Below are 20,374 nucleotides of genomic sequence, written 5' to 3'. Positions count from 1 at the left end.
CTCCTCTCCACAGCCTGGGGAGTAACAAATAAGCCACATGGCCACACTACATCCAAGCCTTCCACTTCTCTGCCATTTCTTAGTTTAAATTGATACCAGATTGCCATAAAACCATGTCAATGATGTCAAATGGAAACCATAAAATGTTGGGGTTTTTTGTTGTTTTTTTTAATTTAATTTAGCTTCACCAAATCAGACCATTGGTTATCAATGCGAATTTGATCTCATGTCTACTTAAAGTCCTGTTTAGTACGAGTTGTGATGTCAAAAACGTTTGACAGAGCCTGAAAACAGTCATTTCCATTTGGCCAAGTCGGAACAAAAACAAGCGATTTTTCAAATCAACAACAAAATCCTGAGGTTCCAACACTGAAATGTAGGACATTCAGCCCTTCCAGTTAAGGAGAATTTATGAGAGAAAACTAACTTCACAAATAAAAAGTTTATTTAATATAGACTGTTTTTTTTCTTCCATTGCAACAGACAAATAAAATTTTCTTCCCCCTGAATTATCTCTGCATTTCCTTTCCACTGAGAAAAAAATAAGCAATTTCACCAGACAGCTGGCAACTGCGCTCTCCAACAAAAACAGCCAGGCACGACATGGTTCAGGTTGAATTTAAATTGGTACACATCCAGGCCAGCAATAGGTCTGTATATGATTAAAATTATAAAGTGGGGCATCTAGAAATGGCATTTAGACAGGCTTTAGCTGACATAAATACTGGCATCACAAGTGGAGTGTTATAAGGAAGTGGTTGGAGTTTGGAGACAGCATTGTTAGAAGTTGGGTAGAAGTTGCATTTTGGTTTGCTTGAAGTCGGACGGTCTAAATGTAGAGCCATATGATTCTACAGTGGCAGGATGTTGGCCATCCACCTGTTGCAAAGGTTCTGGTCACCTAAGAAAGACCAAACTAACTGAGTGTGGTTGACTTGGTTGTGAAGTATTGAATAACCTCATAATATCAGCACCTTCTATACCAACCCAAGTACTAAAACCCTTAAACCTCTTGTGAAGTCTCACATAATGTCGGGAATCATAAGACAACAGGTTCAGCAACCTCTCACTACCACTAGAGTGGCGGCACTCAGAACGGTCCCATAACCACGAGTTTTGGAAATTTAATTGGTGGAAATTTCCACCAATTAATTTAGCCATTCATTGTCGGAATGGCTAAATCCAAGCCACAAATGAAATTGACATCACGCAGTTTGTGATTGGTCACAACCTGGTTGTGCAGAGAAACGAAGATTCTGCTTCCAAGGTGTGGAAAGCCATTGTTCCTGACTTTGGCTCATCTCTTGTAGACATATTAGGGATCCTGACAGGATAGGGCTTCATTAGTGACAACCTACGGCCATGTGGTTTAACCAGCCTAAGTGCCAAAGAGTATTTTTTCAACAAGATAAAGCCAGCACATGATGGACTTCAAGTGTCATCTTGAAATCCTTCCATTGCCATTGCTTCTGCTTAATTTCTCCAATCTAACATGTTGGATTACCTATGACTTCAATTCAGATCAAGTGCCTTTTAGACTTTTCAGAAAGCCTGTGGGGATATGCTATCCCAGACAACTGGTACTTCCAAACTTCATACTCGGGATCAACACAGATATTTGACTTTTCAACACCTGCTGTTTCATTTTATGTGCAACACTCAATTTGGGTGCAGAACGTTTGTTTGGCAACTAGCGTATTTCCTTCAAACCAGTGGGTTACGGCTTGAAGACTATAATGCTCTTCAATTTTTTCTTCTTCCCTGGTAGTTAACTCCGCTGTCTGCTTGCATTAAGCTCATTAGCTGTGCACTTGTAGCTTTACAGAGCTCTTGTTAATTTGAAGACAAAAAATGGAATAAGGTAAGCAAATTTCTAGATATTTGATTCCTTAATAGTAGTTCGTCTTTTTGAACTACTGCAATTGCAGTTCCAGTTGTACTATGCAGCAAAAATTATTTATTTTGGGGAAAAGATCTGCAATAACATTAGTAGTGGAACAGGTGGTAGTTTAACTAAAAGGTACCTGGTGCACCATGTCCTGGTGAGACGCAATCTGGTCATCCAACATACTCTGGTTGTTAGAATAAGGTATGTGGGTTTGATAAAACCTTGCACAGGAGAAATGACTGAAACAGCTATGTCCTTGTGCACATTTTGGAAAACCATAACTCGACAAATACTTATAAAAAAGAACGTGTGGTTCAGAAACTCCTCCCCGGGGTGTGTGTGTAACAGAACATGACTGTGGCAGTCTTCTCCCAAACTCCAGCCACAAAGAAATGGGGTGGGGAGCAAAGTTGAGAATAGAACTTGATATTTTAGAGGAATCTCCAAATGGCCTGTAAAAATAAAGGGGTTCCAAGAAGCTCTTTGTCCAAGCAACGGTGGTTGCCAGCATGTTTCTGGCATTTGTTGTTTAATGTGGTTGGTGAAAACTGTTTCTTATTTGAAGAGCACCACGTCACATCGCCGCTCATGTAACAATGATTGGACGGGTGCTTGGAAAAGCCAGTCTCACTGCAGAAGCCAGACAAGGACAGTTGCATGGACAAACACTCAGGCTTGACTCCAAATGCAGCTGATGGCATATAAAAACTGAAAATGTCTTTTTGAATCAGTGAAAGATTCCAGTTATCCAAAAGAAAGGCACATTTTTAATGTCACATGAATTTGTCTGTTAATATACAGCAAAAAAAAAGCTTGTCATTGTGTTTTCCATCTTGCTATGTACATTGGAATATATAAAATTGTCTCTAAATGCTTAGAAATTATGTGCGTTTAAAAAAAAAAACACTTAAAAATTTGAAAATAAAAGATCAATGTTTCTATACACAGTCAATGAGGGACACTAAATTGTCAAATAACTGATTTGATCACAAAGTAGGTGGGGCGTCGTCTGCTTATGCATAATGTCATTTGCCATTCTGAAGTGAGTGAATCTTCATCGGCACTGACCGAGCACCTGCATAGTGTAGCATGAGGGAAACATGATATTATTAGGTGATTACGGCAACATTTGAGAAGCACTTGTGGCAGTTCTATAGCAGTAGAGCAAATGTGTGAAATAGATCATAGCACTGTGCAGCATTTTTTGCCGCATCAGTCACATTGGGTTGAATTTGCTCCAGTATCACAGTGTAGTTTTTATGCCTGTTTTAATTTCCAGTCAACTTTTTAATCAAGAGATGAGTGCAATTTTTTTTAAAGAGGGACATTGTTTTTATCTGGAGAACTGCATTCAAATTCCGTTCTACAATGTTCCATTGTTACAATGACAAAGTTTCTATTCTGTTCTCTTCACATGTGAAGGAGGATGATGATGCGACAACATCTTTTACTGTACCTAGAGCACAAACTCTTCCTGCAGAATTGAAATGCAGGGCAGATGCATAATACTGAAACGGGAGTGTAAGGTTTTTCTGTTTCTCTCAGACTACAACAGGAAAAGGACTATGTTTTTATGATGCACTCCTGATACTACCACTTCACTATACATGCAGCAACAAGCAGTGTGAGGCTGATAAAATCTGCTGACATGTCTTGAGCAATGTGCTCTACTGAAGCACCATGTGTCAGCAGACACACTAAACCATCCATTTCTTTTTTTCCTGTGTTTTCTCAGTGCGTTAAGCTGTTTGAAAGCAGTGGCTGCTGATAGCGTTTTCATTAGCGTCAAAGAATAACAAGTGGTCACATGACCTGAATGGAAAATAAAGGCGGTTTTCAGCATCTGTGGCCCCGAGAGTGTTAGCTCCATCCTTCCGCTGTTTCAAACAAGTGGGTCTATTTTAAGGCTTGGGCTTGCCTTTTTATAGCAGAACAGACACCAGAGTGTGAAAGAAATGTTCTCTCCCAACAACGTCACTGACCACAACTGCGCTTGAAGTGGGACCATGGGCCGGAAGACTCTTTTCATACAAGCGAGCGAAAAGTGTTGACAAATGTTTGTGTGTGCGACGGCGTGAATGTGTGGGTGTCTTCCCTTCCCCAGCCCACCCCGAGTACCTGGCCGCAACGTCGCTTGTTTTACTCACTGTTGACACACAAGCACATACTGAAACCCTCAAAAGCAAAGAGCTTCACTCGGATTTCCTCTTTCAGTGTAGCTGTATTGAAACTCTTACAGTCATCACGACTACAAAGGGTCTCTTTAAGCTGATTATAACCTTTATGCAGCATTACTTTAAATTGCACATCCATGGTTCAAATGTTCGTCTGAGGGGGAGTCTGTAGCTGAGTGATCTCAAAAACATTTCAGTTTCAGCAGTAAGGCAATATCAGATCAGCTGTTGAGTGCTATTGGGCTTGATACAATTTATTTATTTGTTTTTTTAAGAATAGGCAGGGTTTTTTTTTTTCTTTTTTTACATTATCAAGTAGGACTACAAAGCAGTGGCAAAGCTCTAAATAGAATTTGAGGTTCACTGTTTCTTTGGCTCCGACTCCTGTGGCTTAATTATGCATCTTTGAAAAGGGACTTGCTCTGCTTGTGTGGTCCACAGTGTGTTTGCGGTTTACTTGGCAGCAAAAAGGCGAACACGAGTCATCTTTTAATAAGTGTTGTGTTTGTGCTCAAAGAAATGGATCAGTGAAGGAGCCTCGTAACTTTCTCTTGGTGCCTGCCAGGGCCCGCTGTGAAGCGCTCGTCGATACCAGGACCAGCCTCTGTAGAATCGCTGGCATTTGCGACAACTTTTGTGTACTTCAGTTACATCTTGTGCAACGTGACGGCACAAAGCAGCGTGTAGTTATGAAAGTTACAAAAGTTTTTAAAAAATCTTTATTTTAAGCCCCTGTTACTCTGATACCCCTAAATGAAATTCAATGGAATCAATTACGGCTCTTGGAAAACATTCCCATTTATTATAATATGCTTTTTTTGGGACACCAGTCGCATAAAGAAATGTGATTTGTATAATTAAGCTGCATATAGTAAGTGCATTTCATCATATTTTCAAATGTATTGATAATTATTGATACTTTCATTGAACACAGTGGAGAAAATAACAAAAATAACAATCATGACAATACGAACAGTTTTGGTTTTCTTAAATGTCATTAACTGGAATTTATCATGACAACAATAAATCAAAATTGTTGTAAGAAAATTATCACAATAAATGATAAAACGATGCTATAAATGCTCACCCCAACAGACAGGGCCCAATATAAATACACGCCACACCATTTTGATGTTTACTGGTATTGTCTATAGTTTGAGCTATTAATCTTTATCAATCTGTTTGTGATCTCCAAACTGGAACATGTTCTACATTTTCTGAGGGCTCTATTCTCGTGTGCTTGTCTCCTGTGCCCATCAAATATCTGCTGATAATGTAAATGTCACATCTTATTAACAGCTCTGGACCTAAAACAAGCTGCACACTATCTCAGAAGCTCTGGATCCATTAAGCGCCAATCAATGAAAATAAGATATCAGGGTTGGGGATCTAATGGATTCCTCTGGTAATCACGATGTGGATGCAGGTCTAACATAGCCGTCATCACGCTTGTCTGCATATACGCAAGAAGATTTCTAGTAAAAACCCGGAGACTGAAGCGAATTTTTTTTAACCCGTTTTCTTGACTAAAGCTTAGTTGTGTCATTCTGAGAATTCCATCATGAACGCTGCTGATGCCTATTTCACACTATATCACAAACCTTTCAGGTTGCTACATGAATGACAGCTTGTGTGTGTGTGTGTGTGGGGGGGGGGGGGGGGGGGGAGGGGTGTTTTCATGTGCATCGTCAATCCTTTGTTGGGGAACCATGGGCTCATTGTGTGAGGCAGGGTGTAAAAGGCAGGTCCCCGGGAGGTCGAGTCAACTACACACTCGATTACTGACAGCACTTGGAGGTTCTGTCACTCAGCGGGTCTACCTCACAGCTGCGGAACGCCACACCACTACTGCATAAACACCCCGTCTCATCTTCTGCTCTCTTTCAATGGCTCAAGCGAACTGTTCCCAGGCAGGATGTCAAAAAACACCCGACAAGAGCAGGCTACAAATCCCTTGTGGCATGTCGACAGTTGAAGGCAAACTACAGATTATAGATGTCAAGAAGCATGCCTGCGTGTCTTAAAGAAGATCAGCCTGAGGATTACCGTTTGCAGGCACGTAGGTGAAGCGCTGGTACTGGCTCCTCTTCCTCTTGCCGTTGCAGACGTAGAAGTTGACTTGCACAGGACTGGATATTCTCTGGTTCCTGTAGGGTGGGATCTCCACAACGAGAGTATTCTAAAGTGCAAACAAAACACAGCAAGGTCACCCAAAGGTACCACCTGTACACCGTCGTCACACTGTTGCACATCAATCTTTCAATTCACTTGTATAGGAAGACATGATAATATTTTTTGGTAATCCTAAATCTTTGAACTGTACATGTGCACCACTGCAACAGAATCAATGCAAATGTGACTCATTTTGCTGCAACAATCCAAAAATGTCTATTTTTGTTTCAGGCTAAACTATCCTAACGCTTGACTCACCTCACGATGCTGCACGGTTGAAACTGAAAGGAAAACTAATAGTAAGACTTACTTAATATTTCACCTAATACATATCTGACAACAATTTAGGTGTTACTCCATTATTCCTTTAAAGTGAAAAAAAGAGAAGAAAAGAAAATGACATAACCACAAAAGGAACGTTTCCTGTCCTGACACAAATGAATAGCGGGAATTCTTGATTCTTGATGCTAATAAATGAGCTATTCAAATCTGGAGTAAATCAGAAATGACACAAATTCTTCAAAGGCATGACAGGACTTGATGTTCACATTTCAAATTCAGCTCCACATTAAACAATTTTTTATATATATATATATACAAGCAAGACTTTATAGATGTTTATTTTAATGTGGTCACCAAGCATTAGCTTTCAGTACTATACAGTAAACCCTTGAAGGTTTCAGAGATTAATCAACAAGTATGTTTATGTTTTATTGCTGGTCTGTATTTAGGGTAGTGTTTCCAAGAGACTGGACTGGGAGCTGGTCTAAATGAGCTTGTCTGGACTGTGCAGAAGCAGTAGTTGGGCCCCTGAGGCTCGTCCAGGCCCTGTGTTTTTCTCTGAGGAAAACCCTTGGGCTTTTAGCTCCTCCCCCACCCGTTTGGCACAGCAAAGCAAAGCAGAAATGTCGGCTTATTTGTTTGCACAGCCGCTCCGTGTGCAGGAGGGGTCACCTGTAACCCCTCCAGTTACCTAGCCTGCTGGACTGCAGCAGGTCTGGACGGATATGAACCTTTGACTGCTTTAATTCTGACAGGGAAACGTGGAGGAATCTGTCGGGGTGTTTATGTGTAATTCCTGGGATAGCCGTCGCTCTCTTGTTCTTTTTTTTGCAGTCCGAAAGCAGGGCAAACACGACAGGAAGCAGGTTTTTGTCGGTCATCACGGTGCATGCGGGGGGGGGGTAGTTGAAGGTGAGATCAGACCCAGTCTGCCTTCCATGTGATGACAGAGAAGGCATGCAGGTTGCTGATTGTGTGTGTTAGATGCGTGCGTGTACACTGCGTTCCCTCTCGATCACAAACAACCAGTTAGCACGCTCTGGACAGCAATAAAAACACAGTCAGTCAGGCAGACTAGAGCACTTAAAAGTAGTCTGGTTGCAACACATAAGCAGAAGGCCTGAGCTCTCATCTCGTCTCTCTCTGTCTGTAAAGACGATGGCACCTTGCAAAGGCTTCCATAATCCTCTAACGTTTTTAACTTTTGGTAAATAACTTTACTTGGAATTTTACTTGAACACAATTAAGTGAATATGTACTGTTTTAGTTTTTCATTTTTGTTTATATATCATTTGTATGGTCGCATGTGCATTTACCCCCCACCTCCCACTCCCTCTTTTTACTCTAATACCCCTCAATAAGCAATATTACAGAAGTTGAAAAATGCTAAGTGTGATAAAACACCGACTCACACTGAACACACACACACACACACGCCCACACACACCCCGAGTGGCAGGATGGTGGCAGCATTTTCCCACATAGCACCAAGTAATGTGATCAGAATTCCATCCTGAAGGAAAACCTTCAAGATTTAAGAATTCTAAAATACGACAACTCTAAACATAACGCTAGAACTATGACAGGGTTTAGATTAAAGTATATTCACATGTGGGAGCGTCCCACTCAAAGCCCCGATCTAAATTAAGTTTGCTTTCACCAACCCTCTCCATCCTTCCTGAGAGAACTTGAGCTATTTTGCCAAGAAAAATGGGGGAAAAAATTTAAATGCCAGAGAACTTACATGTAACTGCAAGAAAATATTGTTCTTCAAAGTAGTGCCTCAGTAATTGTCAATGTTTATATTTGGGAAGATTTTTGAAACTGTGTATCAACTTTGATTAAAATGCCTAGTATTGTCCAATCGTAATAACCTAATGAACAATACTGGATTTGTGGAATTGGTAGGAATACTTTAGCAAGGCAGTCTCCAATTAAAAACACATTGGTACATGCTTTGTTCAATCCCATCTTCTTACATCACCTCCAGCATGTCCTTGAGCACCCACCTTTTTCTCCAGCATCTGCGACTGTGGCCGACAAACACCAGCCGGAGTTAAGACACAATTAGCTACAGGAGTCCCATATTTACCCTGCTGATGCACCCACATCATTTACCTGAGTGAAATCGCAGCAGCAGCAAATGAAACTAAATCCTCCAGCGGCACCATTTAGAGGCAAATGTGTTATTCTAGAGCCTTTTGCCAGCATAAACTCCCTCAGTCGGTTTACAAAGACAGGTGGAGGATGCAGCGCCGCTGATCAAAGGCATCAGCAGTTAAAAACGTGCCATCATCACGCCCGAGCAAACAAGTTTTCCACTACCCACCACTTGGCTCGCCCCTCTGAAAGCAGACCTAACTAACCCGATGAAATCTTAATGAACTCCAGAGCACAAGAAGCTCTCTGTGACACGGAGAACAACATTTACTTCATTCCCCTCCGTCGGCAATTCCCTTTTGGTGAGTTTTATATTAACACAATCTGGACACATGACTGTGCGTCAGTGAAAATGAGTGCGCTGGTTTATTTTTCTCATTATAGCCTTTGTGAAAAGCAGCAGGTAAAAACAGGGGTGTGATCCACTCCTGGCTGCACGCTCACAAGCACAGATGAGGTGTTTAAGCCCAGCTCACCACAAACCCTTCGCTGTGAACTAAACGTCTGGCTATGCGCAGAGGACTGAAGTGATGTGTGTGTGTGTGTGTGTGTGTGTGTGCGTGGGCGTGCATTTGAGCATGTTTCTGCCCGTGTTGTGTTTTCAAGCAACACCACAGGCGAAAGTGTTTGTCTCCAGGACGGTACGGTGATTTTGTGAAAATTCCATTCAGGATTGCATCGACTAATCAGCGTCGTCTGTGTTTTTCAATTTGTAACGCCTTAGCGAAGGTTACATCATCATGTGGGACAAATGAGGAGGAGACCGAAGAAAGGAGAAAGTCTCGGGGGGGCGGGGGGGAGAAAGACTGAAAAGACAGATGGGTACTTACAGTTTTGACAGAGTCCTTGTCAACCTTGGCTTCTGTCTCCCACAGATGATGGCCGTCTGTTGACACAATAAAAACAATATGAAGACATCTTAAACTTTTAGATTGTACAATCCAATAGACAATAACTAGTGGGTGGCTGACCCTTACCCTGCTCCCTAACCTCTGACCCTAACCTAAATGTGCAGAAGATTGTTCCATAAGAAAATGATTGTCTTGGACATAAGATAAGTTTTAGCTTGTGTCTTAAGATATGGATTTGCCTCTAGTCTTAACCCTAGGAGTAGAAAATAAGGACTTTACTCTCCTAGGACTATCATATTTTGTTGGGTTAACCCTAGAGTTATGGATAAGTTTAAGCCAAAATCAACAAAGTTGCAAATCAGTAAAGGAATCTCAGTCATAGGGAGAGTTGTCCGTCCGTCCATCCATCCATTCAGACCATGACAGTTTCTGCTTGACCCAGAGATCTGTCTTGATCATCCCACGACACTCCCAGTGAGGATAGATAGCCCCTTGTTGGCAAGTAACGCACATTAGACCTGTCTTCAGGAATATACCCTGGCCTGCATAATCCTGGCAAAGTTTGCCATTTTCTGTGGTTGTCAAATCCTTAAAGTTTTCACACTGCTTCTTGCCTGACCCCTCTCATGAGACTAATATTCCATTGGAGACCCTATTAGATCCATAAGCCGCAGACAGCATAGGAAGTGCTTAAGAATACGAACTGACACCATGTTGAGGTGTCAACTCTGTTGGGTGTGAGACAACCAGAATTGGCTTCTATTATGTAAGAAATGAAACCAACAATAACTTGCTTCTGCAAGTCTGTGTCCCTAAAGCATGCTCTCATATTTGATGTTTTGTGTCAGTTTAGATCATGAGTTTCTGTTTGCCGTTTTACTTTCCCGCAAAAAGCCAGAAGTCTTTTCTCCCCCTTCCCTTTATTTCCCCCCCTCATTTCCATCTTGTTGATGTAAAGAGGTTTCCCTCGCTGCTTTGAACTAAAACGTCCCTGTGAGCTACTGCAGCTGCTGCAGGCCTGTAAAGGCTCTGCTCACATTCTTTGAGTTTTCCTTGTGATTTCATGCCTCGCATTGTGTGAGCAGACGTTCTGGGCTCTGCTGGGGCAATCAGCGACGGTCTGCTGTGCAATTTCTGTTTTTATGTCCAGAACCCATGAGTCATCTGTCAAGAAGTGGCAGTGACACAGTCCGGCCTTTGTGTCAGTGACACACCATGTGAGGTAACAGCGTGGTTACTGCAGCGCGGCTGCTATGCGTTAGTGACAGAATGAACAGAGCCATGGTTGGAAACGCTGCACTTCGCATTAGGATCATAAAGACAAGAGGATCAGTGTCAGTTTCCAAAGTACTGCAATCAAAGATCCAGCAGATTCAACATAATCTAAAAAAAGTATTTTTTTTTTAAGAGGACTATGTTTTTCACATTAAACCATGAGTGTAAAAGCCACGGGACTGCAGTCAAACTTGGACCGTTATTGTTGAGATGTGGTAGTGGGGGCGGGTGGTCAGCTTTATTGTTCTGAGAGAGAAAACCAGTTGATAGATCTTTCCAAAACGGCCATATTAAACACGGCAGACGACAAAAACAGACGGTGCACAGATTAGATAAGAACTTCCTATTGCGGAACTTGGTGAAACCAGATCTGCATATGGAAAAGTGTGCCTCGCTCTGATGAAGACGACGGGGAATAGCGGCGGGGTTTTGCCACAGTCGGACAACTGTGGGGCGAACGAAAGACACGGCGCATGTGGCAGGTGAAAGAGAGGCACATATATATAACGTTGAGACGCCGAAATGAGCAGAGCAGGGCAATTAGAGAGAGCACAGACACAGGGAAGGTCATAACAAGGGAGAGAGGCAGACAAAGATGAGCATTCCTCATGTTACGTCTAGAGGAACCAAGAGGGAATCTCGGCCGCCTACGCTCTGGGAGACTCTCCAAGAGGGAAACCTTAGACTACAACGTCAATGTGAAGCTCCAGTCGTAAACATGTTTTTCAAACTCTTCATCTCTCTACCTCCCTGTTCATACCCCACCCCCCTTCACCCTTGCCTCTCCTTTTGTACCTCTAACTCACTTTGCCCGAGAAACGGTTGTTCAATGCTTTCTTGATCAAACCTGGAGCATCAGAAATGCTGCGGTCGGACGGTCGGAGCACGGCGTACGACCGATAACCACAGGACTTTCCATTCGCTCCTTCTTCCCTGCAACATCTGCAAAATGCTTCTGTTCCCGACAACACCTCCTCCTGCAACCAACCTCCACCCACGCGCAGTGTGCACAAACAGATGCAGACGCATGCGAATGTGCAACCACGATATCCTTCACCTTTGTTCTGGCTTTCAACTGAGATTACAGGAGGTGGCGAAGCACGAAACAATGGGGCGCCGAATGCAGAACGGCAGCTCTGTCCAGCTTTGCCCCTGACCAATTTTAGAGGACAAGTAAATGGACACACACACTCGTGTTTTGAGGTTTGACACTTGAAAGGTAACCAGTCGTCTGTTTTCTTTTAAGTGATTCAGTTGAGTAAAGTAGGTCCACAAAGACTAAAACCAGACATCCTTGAAGGCACGCTCATGCTTTAAGCAATTAGACTTTGTAGGGGGGTGAGGCATCTTTGACTCATCAGCTTCATCTCCTAACAACACTTCACCCAGGTTGTGAGCCTGGTGACAACCTGGCAACGCTGGTTGTTATAGCAACGCTCCCTCAAACAAAATCTCATTTGTCCTGTTTTCTTTGATTAACCTGGAAATCGATCAAGAGGTGGACCGGGTGCTCCATCTGGTCGAAATGAATAAAAGATCATTATATTGCAGATAAATATTTCAGACACACGCTCTGACTCATTGCTTCAGAGGGCCCGACAGCTGACTGGTGATATATTTAACCTCACAATGAACTTACAGTTTTCGACAGCCAGAGGTAAAATTGCTTTCGAAAAAGCACAGTTTTTGTGCGTGGCAGTCTTCAGCGACCAAAAAGAGTTCAGTTCAGGATATTTTGAGGATGGAAAATATGATTCACATGCCTAATTAGGGAGGTTTTCTTGTGAAACAACCCAGATGTATTTTGCAGCCATGCCCCCCCCTTTTTTTTTCTGTCTTTTTTCCAGATTGGATTTTAAGAAGCATTTCCCGCCCCCTTTCCTGTTTACATATCTTGAGTTTATTTTCCATTTTATTACCTTTCTACTGCTGCTCCTCCTGCTGCTGCTCCTGCTGCTGCCTTGAATTAAAATGCTTCAGTAATTTTACACACACGCTCACTGCAAACACCTTGCCACCCGTGGAGGAGCGAAACCAGGAGGCCGGAGGGATTCCCTGGTGACTGATTGCAGAGATACAGCTGTGATCTCCTCCTAAGCACCTGGCTTCTACCAGTCTGAAACACTGGAGCAGTAGGAGAAATAAAGGTCTGTTTTGGATCCAGAGGGATCTGTATAGATTAATTCCTGACAGTGGCTTTATGATGGGTTTAGAGTCGGGAGGTCGGTTGTTATAAAGTGTCTAACAAGAAAGGTGTGAGGTGACTTGACCTGAGACCACGAAGGCTGAAAGAGACGGGGCTCAGGATGGTTTATCTGGGTAGAATTGGATACAAAGATCGTAAGACGCTTCGAATTGGCTAGCACTCATAATATAAGTGGAGAATATTTCCAACTCGAAAGCGGTTTCCATTAACCGTAGATTCGCGCAAATTGAAATTACGAAAAATAAATTGGCTTGATGGAAAGAGGCCAATTTCGAAAAACCTTTTTCTTTTTTCTTTTTTTATTAAAAAAACAGACAGAGAGATGCTGCTGGAGCAAAAAATCTGATATGTGAAAACGTTTTTTACTTTGTCACATTTCTTCTCTTTCGTTTTATTTTTGTCTTTTATTTCTCTGTAGATAATAATAATTTGCTCTTGGATGAGGTGGTTTGTCAGCTGAATAGAAATAAATTGTATTTCATAAATTGAGCCATGTGATCAACAGCCGGACAATACTGCTGGTGGAAATGACAAAGAAGACAACAGGAAGTATTAGGAGGATGATGGTTTGGTTTTGTTTGCTTGGGACAGTGGCTGCACATGTGTGTCATTTGAACGTGTTGACTCCATAGCTCTTCTGCAAAATTGCAGACTACAATTTCCCCAAAACGCCGCAAACGTAGCCACTCCCAAGAACAAACGGCTAATCCAGAAGCACCAGCAAGAGCTAAATGGCTATAGCCTGAAGAGCGGAGATCAATAAAAGTGTAGATGCTAGCTTCTACATTGGCACTAAAACAGTTTCCACTCTGCGTACTAATGAATATTATGGCATATTTGGTGTTTGAACTATTAGAATAGGCAGTTATAAGCTTGCTTTGTACAGAGGGTCTGCACTTTTGGCTATTGAGAAGCTGTTGCTGCTAAAGTTTAAAATTTTACCCAATCGCTAACATTTGCGTCCGTGTTGTATGTAATGTGCCAGTACGACACTATGAAGTCACCAGAAATCACCTGCGCTGCAATCATCCTCCACTGCGAAGAGAGAAGTACCGAGCCGAACCTGATGGTTATTATTACTAGGCCTTGAGAATGGTGTTATGACTGGCAGCCACATTGGTTTTGATACATATATTTTTTTAAATAATTAAAAAAATTCAAGGTCCGCTGCTGTAAAATCTGCCATAAAAACTCATTGATGTTTTTTTCACTTTAATTGAAAAAGTCTTTTTAAAAGTCTGGCTTCTCATTCGTGTGAAGTCACTATTATTTAGCAAGGTGGTTGCCCATGGCAACATTTGTCCAAGACCCACCACCATGTATAGATGCACCGCAGACAGCAGTGTTTACCAAGAATTAGTCCGGAATTAGCGTCGTAAATCATGCCCTGGTCAGTGCAGTCAGATGATGATGCCATAGCCGAGTCTAGACACACCAGATGTACAACACCTCAACCAGCTTGTCTGATGTTTAGACTCGCCCCTGGTAGCTCCCTGAGTCGAATGTAAACAACCTTTACATGAACTCTAAAAAGTTCTTCCAGCAGGAAATCATGATAACTGAGTAACATTACAAAGATTGCTGCTGTGCTAACGCTACACAGCAAACAGCCTGAAGGAGTCGCGGAGAGGGACGGTCTTCACTCTGCTGCAGAACCAGGCTGTGTGGCGCTCCAGGGCTGCAGGCAACACTCCAATCCAACAGATTTAAAAACTATCCGGCTCACCAGGGAATTCCCTCCCCTCCCCTTTGAGTCAGAGAGCAGGCTTTCCCCGTCTCTCTCTCTCTTTCTCTCTCTCTCTCTCTCTCCCTCGCTCTGTTTATCTGTCTGTCTCTTATTTTCCCTGCCTCTAGCGCTCATTCCAGCTGTGGAAAGCCGGGCAGGCCAGAACACACACAGCAGTAGGTGTGCCAGGTATGTCTTCCTTCACCTGTGCCAGGAGGGCGGTTTGGACAAAGCTGGCACAAAACAAATAACAGCAACGCCGCGAAAGCCGAATCCAGCTCCACACAGCACACGCTGATGGAAAGTTTAATAAATGCGCAAGCTGTGGCTCCGCAGAAGAATTTCTTTTTCATTCCATAAAAGGGGAAAGTGGAGGAAGGGAGGGAGCGGCCGGGGGAGACGTCTTGATGAAAAAGCGACGAAACGGGGATTGCTTATATAGGAGCAGAAACAAAGACGTCAAGTCTGGATTTCTTTAGTTTGATCTGCCTATTAGATTTATCTGATCTCAGTTTTACGCATCATCAAAAGATGAGTATGAATAAATTTGATGGAGAAAGCTCAAAATTCACAGCAGGATATAGGCTCTCTCCTCACACACCTGGAAACAAACGGGCAGCCTTTCTATAGAGGCCCTTGCCTTTTTCTACCTTTTTCCTTCCTTATCCTTTCTCTCCAAGAGCTCGGGATCCGCTCTTTTCCGCTTCTCCCCACTGCAGGGAATCCTTCGGTGGATGACTCACTGACAACACTTCCTCCTGAACAACACAAACAGGCCCGCGGGCTAGCAGCTAGAGTGTGTGCTGGCGTACACAACGGCATCAGCAAAACAGATGCACATCCAGCAGAATCGGAGAGTTTGCATCAGTTATCCTGTGGGTGACGGAGGGGTGGGGGGGTGAGGCTGCGACGAGGACGGATGGGACGCTTAAAGAGAAAGTAATTATTTTTCAAGCCGCATTAAAGGTTTTCCTGCAGCAGCAACAAGAATAGCTCAGTTTATTTGATACCGGGGGGATCTCATGAGGTTTAGGGGAGGACAGACAAACAAAATAAAACCAAAAACAAAGAAGGAAGGGATGTTTTATCGGCATGAATGGCTAAAAAGGTTCCTCATTTTGATATTCCTTTGTCATTTCACAATGTCTTACAAAAAAATTCATGACCCTTGAATTTGAACTGAAGCAAAAAAAAAAAAATAAAAAATTTTTTTTGAAAAAGTGTGGAGTGCATTTGAACAGACTCCACTTGAGTAAACAGTATTTTCGCCTTTTGGGATATGCCTCTAATTAGTCCCCCCCCACACCCCACCCCCAGGATTCAACTGTGACCTTTGAGCAGCTTCACCACTAAATAATGTCGCCACCACTGTGTTGCACAATAGGGGTAACTGGTCACAGTTAGCTTTCCACCACACGAACAGGTGAAACTACGGGACGCCTGAAGGCAATTTGTTGCACTGGATTTTCTTTAGGTCGGCGTTTCACAATAAATGGAGATGAATACAAATGCACGCCACACTTTTAGGATTTTTATTTGTAAAATCTAAAATAAATAAATAAATAAACATAACATTTAATCAACAAAAAAATAATCAGCTAATACACAATATTTTCCAATATTCTTTGGAGCTACAAGCAGCAAAAAAATAGGTGGAACAGGTTGGGTCCATCGGATGTGATAAACAAAATTTGGTAGTAATTAGTTACTTTTACTCAGTTGCATTTACTTGAGTAACTTTAAAAACATTTACTATGCTGTACTTTTTTTTAACTTTTACTTGAGCAAGTTTATTATGAAGTAATGCTTCTCTTAAGTGGAATTTCTGGATACTAAATCCACTCTGAGCAACTTCAGTGAATGAAGAACCACCTTATTTTAACCAAATATTCACCAGACACTGACACACTCCCACAGTTTGCACTGAAGTTTCAAAAGTTTTAAGTTGAAAGAAATTCATTTGGAAAACTTCAGTTTTATTTCAGCAAATAACGTTTTGAGAAATTCTTACTGTTGATAGAGAGCCAGTTGTGTAATTATTCTCAAAAGACTCGTGTCTATTTTAGACTGTTTCTTCCTTCAGCCACTAATTGTTAATGGGACAATTTCGTAAATGTTTCTGGTATTTTTAGAAAATCGGAGCATTTAAACGAAAAAAACAAAAAAATGCAAGCATTTATGATTCATAGTTGGCCCATTAGCACTAACGAGCTTTTGAGCTGCCTGTGATCTCGCTCTGACTCAACTTAGATGACTTTAACTGCAAAGGATTATTTGTGCACGTTGGACCGAGTCTTCCCCCCAAAGAATCCATCTGCTGCTTCGTAGGATCTGTGGAACATTCTGGAAGGTGTTTATTGGAGTCAATTTCGGAAAGTGAGCAGCCATTCTGACCTTCGATGGCAGCAGCAGTAAATGGCTGTCACCACTGTGGCAAAGGCAGTGATTGGTTTCTGTGCCTTCCGAGGGGTTTGGCTGCGCTCGAATGCGTGTGCCTCTTTGCGTGTAATGGTAACTGTCTGAGAGAAATAATCGTTGTGGTGCGACGCTTTCAAGGGCTCATTTAGTCATGAACTTTTCCAGGAGAAAATAAAACCAAACGCTACAGAGAGAAATGTGTAAACCAAGTCGACGGTGTTCTTTCAATCATTTTGATGGTGCTCCTCTGACGCAGAATGAAGGAAATCTTACTGTGAGACTTTTAAAAATAGGATTTTTTTAAAATTTTTTTTTAGGTAAAATGCCAAAATGGTGGAAAAAATGTTTAGCCAAAAAGCTACATTTACTGACGTGCGTGGGCGTGTGTGTATAAGTCTGTAATGGGCTTTTTAACTCAGAGCAGGAGGTCATTAAAGTTTACATAAACGCGTCCTCAGTAGCAAACCGATAACCTTCCTTCTGATCTCTCTCTAGTCAATGCCGAGTCCAAAAACAAAACCACTGAACTATCAACAGCAGACCAAAGCTTGGGGATCCCAGCGGAGACAAACTCCACACCGGCTAATGTCTTTAGCAGGTATCGAGGATAGAGGTAAGAAAAACTGAATATTGAGGAGGGAAAACAGAAGAACAGAAGGAAACGGGGCAGAAGTAAGAAGAGTGGGTGAAAGACAGGAAACACAATCCTAGAAGGGGGTCACAGGGCGCAGACAGCAGGGCATGTATGAAGCGTTTCTCCTCTGGGGACTCCCCATCCCTCCATCCCACCCACTCCATGACTGAGTCAATCCAGGAAGAAGGAGACCCCACATTACCAACATCCAACCCCTTCCTCTCAACACATCACGACTTCCTTATTTTAACCCCAGATTCTCCAGAGTCGACCTTTCAAACAGGGAAAAGCTACAAGAATCTTCAAATAACGAAAGTTACAAGTTTTGCAAACTGTTTTCTAAATGTAAAATCTCCCTAAAGTGCTGAAATAACTTTACATGTTAATTATGTGTATTTTATACACAATATAAAGCATTATGTTGTATTTTTCTGAAGAGAGGTGTTGTTGTTGTGCTGCTGCTGCATGTTTGACATAAGTTGAGAAAGGTGTGTGTGCGTGCGTGTGTGGGTGTGTGGGTGCATCTAGCTAAGTGTTATCTGAGGTGTATGCAGACACCTATCTGCCCTACCCCGAAAAGCACAAACAGCTGTTAAAAACAGAAAATAGCAACTAGAACAAATTTTCCGCCATCGCTTTGGCGCCCATTCTAGCATTGCGCCCCATGTAGTTCATACCCACTTTTTGTGCCACAGTGTGAGCAGGGCTGGGCATTTTGAATATTATTGTTTGTTTGTTTTCAGTTGCAAAAAGCTATTTCTTTTTCATCTTTACCTGCACAACAATGGGCTGAGCAGATGATAAACATAAAAGGAGTCTCACAGGTTTGCCTGATTAAAACAAAAAAGTGTGCAATAGTCCATGTTTTTGGGTTAATTATCTTTTCTTTGTGTGTATATTGTATATTCCCAAACAGAAAATGGCAAAAACCTTTCTTTATTTATCCAGGTTTTAAAAATATGGCTGCACCAATGTTTACTTTTCAGTGGCAGTCTCCTGATCTTTGTGGTCCTTCTTACTATCGGATTAAAATAAAAGCAAGAAAAATATGGCGTGATGAGAGATGAACATATTTTTCACGTCCAAATCTTTTTCGGTTAAAACGCCGGTGAGCCAAATCTTAATCAGTTTTTTTTTAATTGCGATGGAGGGCTGTACAAAATCCCTTTGGACACCGCTGGCTTAGAGGAACTGTGTGAATGTGGTCACTCATTTGAATTCCTCATCAGGAACAAACCAATAATTTCCTGACTGATTATGAAAAATCAAATTTGAGAAAGGGCCTGGCGGTGAAAGTCAAGGCCTTTGAAGTCGAGATTATGCCAGTGAGTACAAGTTTAATTTGATTTTCTTTTTGGGCGCAATCAAAGCAGTGTTCGTGATCATCAGTCAGTCATACACAAACTTCGATTCTAATCGTTCCCTCCACCCACGGCGTTGAGGGGGAAAAAAAGAAGAAAAAAAAATGAAAAAGGAGAGACAAAAAGGAGCAGCCGCTCTTTGCCAGACGTTCACCCCGGTTGCTCTTCGCCACAGCTGGCAGAGTCAGTGGAAGGGTTAACTGTCAGGAGCCGGGGCAGTAAGTGAAGACAGAACAGCACGGCAAAAAGGAAAAGTGAGAAAAAGAGATATTGCACATGCCCTGGTCGTGATTCATTCCTCTACTTGTGGCGAGGACCAAAGAACAGGCAATGGAAACTTCAGCAAATGTAAATACGCTTTGGTTAAAAATATAGTGGCCTAATGCGCACCACATGTTGCTTTCTGGCAAGCCCTGCTCTATTTTGACGGGAAGAAAGACTTGAAAAAACACAACTGAGAAGGAAAAGGGCAAAGACATTTGAAAGAGACATTAGAGAAAGGGGGGAAATGAAAATGCAGGGAACACACAGTATGGGGAAGGTTCGCGTCCAGTTTTTACCCTGTGCCTTCTCCACGAACACCACCTTGGACTCGGGGAGGAAGTTGAGGCCGCCGAGGAGCATCATTTTGCCTCCGGTGGTGGGATAGCTCTCCACGCTCTGCTTCTCCACCAAGGGAAGCTCCTGAGCTGAGCGCTGAGCTACAGAGACACACACACGCACACACACACCTTTCAGGATTGAGTTCAAGTTCACGTGAACACACTTATAGATCACAATCTACTCTGAGAAGAGCATGACCAGGACACGGCCTGTAAAACAGCAGCTTTTCATTAAGAAAACTGGCTTATCAAATTTATTACGATGATTTCATGACCTCTTGCGAAGAGGTTTTCAGCCAACAGCTGCTTTTTTTTTTTTTTTAAAGCCGTAGAATAATTCAGAAGAATACGTTCACGGTCAGATCTTCGCTTCATTATTTCCATCCAGCAGCCCGTGGCCAACCACCTGTCTCTGCTTTCACTGAAATGAGGCGAGCTGGGGGTACCTCTGACCTCTGGAATACACCGACGGGAATCACAGCCAGCCGATTGAACCGAGTGCTAATTATCACGTAGATGTGGATTTCGCTTAGGAATTTACTTTTTCTAAAGATCTTAAGGCCCCAACCCTCAAAATGCTCAGGAATGAAGTTCCGTTGGAAGCCCAACCGCGAGCTATAACGTC

General features: G+C 42.4%; 1 protein-coding gene across 2 annotated transcripts in view; it reads right to left on the bottom strand.

Annotated features, from left to right (window-relative positions):
• Nucleotides 1-20,374, bottom strand: part of LOC102224478 (nuclear factor of activated T cells 1) — a 73,087-nt gene that overhangs the window by 27,524 nt on the left and 25,189 nt on the right. For both annotated transcript variants that reach the window (XM_005799052.2, XM_023329607.1), the window contains 3 exons: nt 19,708-19,848; nt 9,507-9,562; nt 6,109-6,241 (listed from right to left, as the gene is read on the bottom strand). In XM_005799052.2, coding sequence (XP_005799109.2) covers nt 6,109-6,241; nt 9,507-9,562; nt 19,708-19,848 — 330 coding nt within the window. The remainder of the gene's footprint in view (nt 1-6,108; nt 6,242-9,506; nt 9,563-19,707; nt 19,849-20,374) is intronic.

The sequence above is a fragment of the Xiphophorus maculatus genome, chromosome 3 (genome assembly GCF_002775205.1).
Source record: "Xiphophorus maculatus strain JP 163 A chromosome 3, X_maculatus-5.0-male, whole genome shotgun sequence".
Classification (NCBI taxonomy): domain Eukaryota; kingdom Metazoa; phylum Chordata; class Actinopteri; order Cyprinodontiformes; family Poeciliidae; genus Xiphophorus; species Xiphophorus maculatus.
Note: the sequence above shows the minus strand (reverse complement) of the source record. Positions and strands in the feature narration are given on the sequence as shown.